The sequence below is a fragment of the Mytilus trossulus genome, chromosome 2, assembly GCF_036588685.1.
Source record: "Mytilus trossulus isolate FHL-02 chromosome 2, PNRI_Mtr1.1.1.hap1, whole genome shotgun sequence".
Lineage (NCBI taxonomy): Eukaryota > Metazoa > Mollusca > Bivalvia > Mytilida > Mytilidae > Mytilus > Mytilus trossulus.
Window position 1 is genome coordinate 45,095,646 of NC_086374.1, and position 9,837 is coordinate 45,105,482.

The 9,837-nt window shown below is 30.5% G+C and overlaps 1 protein-coding gene across 1 annotated transcript; it reads left to right on the forward strand.

The window, feature by feature from the left end:
* Positions 1-1,898: 1,898 nt before the first annotated feature.
* Positions 1,899-9,837, forward strand: LOC134707349 (cyclin-dependent kinase 2-like). Its single transcript, XM_063567050.1, has 8 exons — positions 1,899-2,093; positions 3,324-3,401; positions 5,389-5,509; positions 6,038-6,208; positions 6,686-6,787; positions 7,466-7,535; positions 8,818-8,951; positions 9,271-9,837. The coding sequence occupies exons 1-8, from the start codon at positions 1,978-1,980 to the stop codon at positions 9,376-9,378; spliced, it is 900 nt and encodes a 299-aa protein (XP_063423120.1). The 5' UTR covers positions 1,899-1,977; the 3' UTR covers positions 9,379-9,837.

Sequence of the window (9,837 nt, forward strand, 5' to 3'; positions counted from 1 at the left end):
CATGTAATTAAAAAGAACTAACGATGTAATCATCATCCCTCCCCCCCCCCCCCATACTAGTAAAGTTTTCTTGTGTTAACATCGAAAATTTATCATATTTATTTTACTTTTTAAAGTTTTTACATGTACTTGGAATATATTGAAAGAGTTCCTTCCTCAAATTATTATGAAGTGATAAGTTTATGTGTAACCTGTTGTAATACATTAAACTTAAAAGATTTTTAAAAATAATATTCAGTCATGATCATTAAAGCAAATTAAAGCAATAGATTTAGTGTTTACTCTCGTTTCGTGTATTATGAGTAAAAGGACAACTATGAATTATTTGAAGATCTGTCTGACAGGGTTCACCTTACCTTGACCTTATAGTTCAGTAACCAAGGTTGATGATAAGTTAACTTCTTTTATTTTAATATAGTCAACTATATTCTATGCATAGAACGACTAAATGGTGTACATGTTCCTATTTGGGTTTATCTTACAATACCTTGACCTCATTTACATGCTTCATTGATAAATGCAACATTTTTAGGTTAGCTTAATTATAAGAAAGTTATATATACATAATGTACATGTTCAGATATTTCACATCCATTATTTTATGGAAATATTCTTTATAAAGCACAAAAAAAATCAGTATTCACTTTAGAAGCTTTCAAAACCTTTAAATAGACTTATTAAGAAGGGGTATAGTTACGATACTGTTGTCGGACTGCATATTTTGGCGTTAATATTGACTCACTTTCAACGCAGGGTCTTTGCATCGGAACTAAACACATTTATTTAAAAACCAGTTGTTGGCATGACACGGGTAATGTTCTTCAAGTTCTCGTATATGTTATGATGGTATGGGGAGGATTGTGCCTGATGTTCATATGATGAAGAAAACCCAAAGCTGAAGCACAACAAAACTGATTTAAGCACAACTAAAATTAAGCACAAATTATAAACTGAATATAGCACACGCGGACACATTTAAGGTATAAAAGCATGTTTGAGCAACTTCTAAAATACTGATGAAAAAGCTTATCTACATGCAGAACAACATCACTTTGAACCATTCTATGACTGTATAAAGCAAAACAAACAAAAACCAATTTTGGTTATGGAAAATACATATCATATGGTGACCTATAATTGTTAATGTTTGTGTCATTTTGGTCTTTTGTGGATAGTTGTCTCATTGGCAATCATACCACATACTCTTTTTTATAATAGACAAAACAAACATAATGAAAACTCGACGATATTATAACATGTATATAATACATATGATAAAAACAGTTATCGGTCTCCTTTCCTCAGTTCTAATATGACTCTTAGATAAAACTACTGCTTTACATCATTTGGTGTTGATAGATTTAGTATAATCACGAGATTATCAGTAAAATCAGAGGTATATAATACAATGTATTTTATGTCTCTGGTAAAATTAAGTATGTAATGCGTGTGGCACATTGATAATATTTTTTTTTAGCAAAATCAGTAAAAAGATAATAGAAGTAGAGATTACACCTAGAAAATATTGCTCCCGAGTTCATATAATAGTTGAAGTCTCTGGCATAGGCTTTTATCATGATGGATCAAAGAAACATAAGGTAACAAGACCAAGAAATGATGATTATTTGGAATATCGAGAATATATTTTATACGGATTTCAAATAGGAGGTATTTTTCAGCAAATGTTTACAAATATTTTTCAGTTTGTTTCACAGGCACTTGTCTCAGAAAAAAAATCATATACCTTAATATAACATATAACATATTAAGGTATATAGGAATTTTTTTTTAAAAGTGCCTGTGGTTTGTTTATATTTTTGCTCCTCGTGGTGACACGCCCATTTTATTTACTTCCGGAAAAGTATAAACCAATCAAATTACTGGATTTGGCAAGGATTTAACGCGCGGGAAAATGGTAAACAAAAACAGTACCAAACGTTTCCGGTTTCGCAATTACCAACTTGCCAGCAGACAGCAATGGAAAATTTCCAGAAAATAGAAAAGATTGGTGAAGGGACTTACGGAGTTGTTTACAAAGCAAGAGATAAAACAACTGGTCGACTTGTAGCACTGAAGAAAATAAGACTTGATGCGTACGTTGCTTTTTGTGTGCTATATCATTGTCATCCCGAACATGCATGTTGACATGGTTGATCTCATGACACCTGCTGTTTTCAGATTTTGCTAGCTAAACCAAACTTCACATCTTTGTGAACATATTATCTAAATAAATATAAACACAATAATATTTTCCAAGCAATTAAACAACGTCAACCAAGCATCTTAAAAAAAGTTATAAACCTTCACTGTTCATGCATCGATCGTTGGCCTAGTGGGCATAGACAGAGACATGTATACTAAAGAGCGTATTTATATGTCTCTGGCATAGGCTTTTATCATGATGGATCAAAGAAACATAAGGTAACAAAACATGAAGGAAAGAAAAAAAATGATTGGAAACTAGGATATATATGTATATTTACTGAGTGATAGAAAATAAAGCTTTCATGTCAGTCCTGCCCCATGTTGATATGACCCATGTCGATCCAGCCCAACGGCAACGTCAATTTGGCCATATTTTAAGTCGTTCCAGCCCCAATAAAAAATATATTTATAAGGAATAAAAATAAAGATATATATTAATTGCAATTCATAATTGTGTATGAATTTTATTATAATATAACATTAAAAAGTGTAAGGTAAAGATTTTCAAGATTATTGGGTATATTAATTATAATTAAAACGTGTATATATATATATATATATATCAGTAGTTAGTACAATCAACAGACATCAATATTAACCTGCAGTAATTAGCATTTTCTTACAATTGACTGTGATCTGAATAAGTCTCTCATCCTGTGTCATAACAATAGTTACATACACAAGGGTATACAAGCTGATACATACAATATTCGATTTTGTTTTAAGTTTTAAAACTTCTCAAATAGTTATCAAAGGTACCAGGATTATAAATTTAAAAGCCTGACATGCCTTTCATCTACATACATGACATAAGACTAATCAGTGACGCTCATATCAAAATATGTATTAAGCCAAACAAGTAAACAGTTGAAGAGCATTGAGGATCTAAAATTCCAAAAAGTTGTACCAAATATGGCTAAGGTTATTTATGCCTGGGATAAGAAAATTCTTAGTTTTTCAAAAATTCAAAGTTTTGTAAAAAGGAAATTTGTATAAATTATAAGCATAAGATCAATTTCATTTCATAATGTTTGTTCATGAATACTTACTGGTTAAACCTATGTAAACATTTGCCATAGAGCATTTTTGTCAAATTGCTATATATATTTTTTTTATAGAGAATCTGAAGGAGTACCATCAACAGCTATCAGGGAAATATCTTTACTCAAAGAACTTGACCATCCAACAGTTGTCAGGTAATAAGATGTTCATCAGGCATTACACATTAGGTACTGTTTGTAAACAATGAATGATTTTCATCAATATTCTATAAAGATGCCTTTTCACGTTTAGTATATGAGTTACAAATGTAGTTTTATTTGAGTTTATAATTGAACCATATAGCTATAACATAAAAGTGTAATTACATAAACATTACAAATTTTATTACACCATGAAAGTATATTTATTGTTGTCATAATAAATGTCTCTCCAGTGATGGTTGAGGCTAAAATATTGAATATTAAAATTGAATATTGAAATGGGGAATGTGTCAAAGAGACGACACCTGACCATATAGCAGGCAACAGCTGAAGACCTCCATTTTGTGGTAATATTTTACATACACAGTGATCTGGAAGGCTTTGTTACACTATGGGCCCAGGGCCCCTCAAAAATATATTCATGGGCCATTTTAAAAAATAATGGGCCATTTGAATTGACTTCTGTGAAGAAAAAAAAAGTATCAGTATATTTTGGCAAAGAGGTGTTGGTACTTACCTTTATGATTTTAAATAATATGAATATTGTTCCTGCGATTTTGTAATTTCAATGAATATACAATAACTTCTTCCAAACCGAAGAATATTTAAGATAACCTTTATTTACTATGTTTAAACTGGTACTGTTGCCTTGTTCATGTTCATGGTTTTTTGTACATTAAATTTTGGTCTTTGTCAATACCATACTTATTCCAGACGTTCTGTATCAGAGAACATTTTTGGCATTTCCTCTGCACTTCTTGTATTATGATTACTTCATCATGGTGACAAGAATAACAGTAGAGAGTACCATTAATTGATAGAACAAAACAAAAGTCATGTTTACAAAATGTCAAAACGAACCAAAGACCAAAAAATGAAGGACAGTTAAGCGTCTTTCATTGAGACAAAAACTATATTCATAAAAAGGCTTTGGGGTTTTTCAATTGAAATTATAGCAAGCTTAACTAAATGAGATTATTATTAGAGTTAAATGTCGTCTATTCTTGCTAAATTTCACAAATTTAAAGTTGTTTATAAAAAATTAAATCATGAATGATAGTTTATTACATTTTTGGGGTTATCAGTTAAACCACATGGTTCTATTATTACCATAGAATAACACCCAAGATGTTAAACCACATTGTTCTATTACCATAGGAAAACACTGGAGACGTCAAAAAAATATGTAGGTGCTCCTATTATTGGAGGAACATTACACTGTTGTGTACACACACATGGCGGCACAGAATTCTGTACGAAATCCATTTGATTATATCTAAACATTTGGAAATGGAGTGAAAAATATTGTGCGCCAAGTGGGCTCTTACATTTGTCACTGTATTCACCATTTCTTGTTAATATGGGCTATAGGTACAGGGCGCACGTCTTGAAACAAGCCAAATGTAATCTCTGCATAGGTTTTTTTGTGTAATTTTACATACATGTACATTTCTAAAATACAACATAACAGTTTAGCAAATTTTATTATTCTCCCATAACGAAATATGAGAGAATTTGCATAATTAATAAAGAGTCAATGGGTAAACTATGCAAGAAATAATCTTCCTAACATATATATAAATATATTTTTTTTTAGGAATACATGTACCTCTTTAAATAACAGCCAAAACCACAAATAGAATTCTTTAGATTACTGTTAACATGGCCAACTAAAGGTGTCCTTATATAATATTAAATACATGTATAATACATTTAATAATAAAGAAGCACTACAGATATAGGTTATTTACTGTCGATTACATAAAGGGGAAATCAGCATTCCAGTAATACAGGAAAATGATTATACATGCTATACTTTATGAATAATTGAAATATTTAAAGAATAATAGAATGTTACGCTGTGTTTGAAGAGTTAAAAGCGAATCACTCATTGACAGCAAATAGATATAATCTTCAAAATTGGTTCCATTATTTATATTCTGATTCAATAATAGCTAATAAAATATTGTTTCTATTATAGATTGCTTGATGTTGTACATAGTGAGAAAAAGCTTTATTTAGTTTTTGAATATTTAAATCAAGATTTGAAGAAATATATGGACAGTTGTCCACCTTCTGGAATGCCTTCATCATTAATAAAGGTAAAGATAACTTAGCTCTGAAGTATAATAAATACATGTATGCATTTAACACAAACACACAATAAAAACTGGAAAAGAATGTAACCTGTTCACTAACGGCAGCACCTTTAGAAACATGTATATTTTGTTAATAGAAACAAGTGTATAGAAATAGCATTGAACAATGTAACAGTCTATACTTACACATGTTACAACTATGGTAATACTGTATGTTGTAAAACGTAGTTTTCTTGATTGATCAAATCAAATCAAATCAAGTTTATTGTACAAAAACAGGCCTCCAGCCCACGGTACATTTATAAATTCACAATTTAATATCAACTACAGTTCAATAATAACATATATTAAACAATACAACACACACATATGATATTACCAACATATATATATATATCTATTAATTTTCAAAAAGTTTTATAAACTTGTATTTGTAATAAATTTATTTGTTTTCTTGATTGCTCTAACTATGACACTAGAAGATTTTTCAGACTTTAGATATATATTTGATATGTTTTTTTGTGCATTTAGAGTTACCTTTACCAGCTGTTACAAGGTGTAGCCTTTTGTCATGCACATCGAGTTCTACACAGAGATTTAAAACCACAGAATTTACTGATAGATGTGGATGGTAACATCAAACTAGCAGATTTTGGTTTGGCCAGGGCATTTGGTGTTCCAGTTAGGACATATACACATGAGGTAGGATTTATTCATTTGAAATTATTAAAGTATTTCAAGTGTTTGAGTTGAGGAAACAGTTAATGTGCAAAATAAACCATGAAAACAATTACTGACAATTCTAATTTTATGATTAAAATGAATGAGTGTAACATGAACATTATTAGTAGAAATATTTCTTTACAAATTAATTCTTATTTCCGCTTAGTTTTTTTCTAGTTTGCAACCTTAAAATACATATTACCTACATGTATGGTTAATAACCTACAAACAAGCATTCACCAACATTTTCCAGCAAGAGTGATTTTAACTGAAATATAAATGATAAAAGGGAAAAAATTATAATATATTTCATATGTTTGTTAACTTAATTATTGATATTAACCTTTATATAAACTCCACTGTTCTATACTCAGTTTGTGAGTGGAAGAGTTGAGTCTTGTCACATCTGTTTACATTCATGAATGTTCGTCATAAATGATATTTCATTCTTAACAGGTTGTAACGTTATGGTATCGGGCACCAGAGATATTATTGGGAAGTAGGTTTTATTCAACACCAGTTGATGTTTGGAGTTTAGGCTGTATATTTGCTGAAATGGTAAGATATTCAATCATATATGATGTAAAGTAACCAATAAAAAGACCATAACAATCCCAGATATTTACAACATTTCATATTGGTTACTCATCACAGTAAGTTAATCTTGATCAGGGGCAGATCCAGCCATTTTCAAAAGGGGGTTCCCAACCCAGTTAATTTCTAAATATAGGGCAAAAAGTTATGGACTGCATGATAATTTAAGAAATACAAATCAGTTGAAATGGAGAAAATGTAGTGATATTTTCAAAAACTTATATTCCATAACTGTAAAATTAATAAGAGCAATATTGATTCAGTTATTTGCTACCCTTTTTGTCAGATAGAAATTCTTAAAATCAGGCATTTAAGCAGAGTATACTTATATCTGAAATTTATTATACTTTATGTGAATATATAATTGAAAAAAAAGTGAAAAAAAGAATGCATTCACAACAATACACTTACCTCATTCTTGTAAAAATAGATTTTAACTAAGCATTCATATATTTAGCTGGTGTTTTATCTCTATAAAATTATTAGAAAGGCCACATATCAAGCTATGCAAATAACCAGATATTATTTTTTTTTAGATCAGATAGATAGTAAATAGTGTACAGGCTGAAATTATGCAATTAACCCAATTATATACAATTAAGCAGTATGTGAGTCAAGTTTACAATATTTATTTTGTTGTAGATGACACGAAGAGCATTGTTTCCAGGAGATTCTGAAATTGACCAACTCTTCAGAATATTCAGAACTTTAGGTAAGTTTATAAATCATTAAAACAGAGAATTGTTTATAAGATGTGTCCAAAGTGCATCGAAATTTGGCTTTATCAGTTTATCACAAATTTTCTATTGAGGCAGAACAAAAATAATACATGTGTTTTCTGCTAACATGCTGAAAAAAAGGGGAAGGTAGGTAGGCAATATCATTTTATTTTATTTTTAGCTGGTTACTTCGAGGAAATCAGTCTGACTTTGAACATTGCTTGTTCTAAAATGGCATAAAAATTAGGGTTGATCACGAAGGTAGGGTTAGTGGAAACATATGTAATATTTTTTTGGCCTGACAAAAATTTTAACAATTGATCCATTATTTTTACAAAAAATATATCCCTTAGAAATGTAAATTCTATAGAAAATTGCTTTGTGAGCACTCTCATACCATTATTTTTTGTCTGAGTTGAAACAAAGTTTTATATCAGCCAGGGTTTGGACAAGTTTGATAATCAGTGCGGACCAATTATTTTTACAGGAGTAATGCCCCATGATAATGGAAAGTAAACATCTAAATGGGAAATTGCATTATAAGCAAGCTCTAGCCTACATTTCTGGAAGAAGTGAGAGCTGTATTTCATTTACTTTGTTCATCCAGTTTTTAACAAATATTTCTGTCACACTTTTCTAAGTTACCACTGAACAGGACTTCATGTGGTGTGAGCGCTTTTCGAATATATGACACTTACTTTCAGTTTTCTGATCTATGAGTTGGGTACGCTTAGAAAGACAATGGATTCAATTTTATTGTAATTATTGGCCTTGGTCTGATAAAATCTGTGATACAGTGGGGTTAACACTGTTCCTTAGGAATGTTTTACATAGATATACATGTAGGAAGATGTGGTATGAGTGCCAATGAGACAACTCTCCATCCAAGTCACAATTTATAAAAGTAAACCATTATTGGTCAAGGTACCGTCATCTTTACAGAGCCTTTGCTCACACTGAACAGCAAGCTATAACATGTATAAAAGGCCCCAAAAAATGACAAGTGTGAAACCATTGAAAAGGGAAAACCAACAGTCTAATCTATTTTAAAAAAAAGGAAAAACGCTTATGAACCACATCAACACACGGCAACCACTGAACATCAGATTTGCAACTCAGGACAAGTGCAAACAATTGCGGAGGGATTAAACGTTTTAATGATACCAAACCTTCTGCCTTGTGGTAAGTTATCTGAAACAATAGTGTAACATCACAACATAAAAGACACATACCACAATTATTTATATATACAATATACATATAAATATGTTTCAGGTACACCTGATGAAACGGTATGGCCAGGAGTATCACAGTTACCAGATTTTAAATCTACGTTCCCCAAATGGCCTCAACAAGCAATTTCCTGTACTGTCCCTCATATTTCAGGAGATGTATTAGATATGTTAGAAGTAAGTTTATAGACATTTGTTTTTTTATTTTACAGTTTTGATTTGGAAACGATACTGTGAAATAAATCATACAGTTTGGATCTTGGTATAGAAAGAAACAAGTTTTGTTATAGTTTTTACATGAAAAAATCACTGTTGTTGAAAATATTAGCAATAAGAAAGGTTTTACTTTTGTGCAATATTTGTTGCCATTTCTCATCATCTGTAAAATTGTACTTTTGTCCTATTGCAACAAAATTATAAAATTTGTGTCAGCAGTCCCACATGTCCTCTTTTACATATTGAATTCATGTTAATTGATTTTAAAATTTATTTCCAGCATATGTTAAAGTATGAACCAAGCCAAAGAATATCAGCTAAAGCAGCTCTGACTCATCCATACTTCAACAATGTATGTAAACAAAGACCACCGCAAATCCTCAAATGAAAATAATTCATGTGTTAAATGGATCTTATAAATCAAATTTCTACTTTGAAAGTAGAAGAGAAAACTATTTTCTGAAGGAAGAATGACCAAAACAGAAGTGATTTAAAATGTATACCTTTTAAAACTATTTTTAATATTTATACATCTTTGTCTCAAAGTATCAAAAGTATGTGACATAGATATTTATGATTTAGAGGAAGAAACATTAGTCTTTTGTTATTAAGAGATCATGTGGTAATGTGAACAATGCACCAACACTAAGTCTTCATTTCTGTTGAAAAGAGAACAATAAGGGTGAGGATTCCACTTCATTGTTTTTAAGCTGTAGTTTTATAAAAAAAAGTCTCACAGTTTTGATATGCATGTTATTTTTGCTGCTGAATGTTAAGAATCAACCAATCATCGTCAATTTTCCTATCACTCATTTTTGTCGAGCCTTCGACTTTAGCCGAAAAAGCG

Coding starts and splice junctions, on each gene's coding strand:
- LOC134707349 (XM_063567050.1), top strand. CDS start 1,978: ATGGAAAATTTCCAGAAAATAGAAAAGATTGGTGAAGGGACTTACGGA. Junction 2,094..3,323: donor AAGAAAATAAGACTTGATGC/GTACGTTGCTTT, acceptor TTTTTTTTATAG/AGAATCTGAAGGAGTACCAT. Junction 6,788..7,465: donor GCTGTATATTTGCTGAAATG/GTAAGATATTCA, acceptor ATTTTGTTGTAG/ATGACACGAAGAGCATTGTT.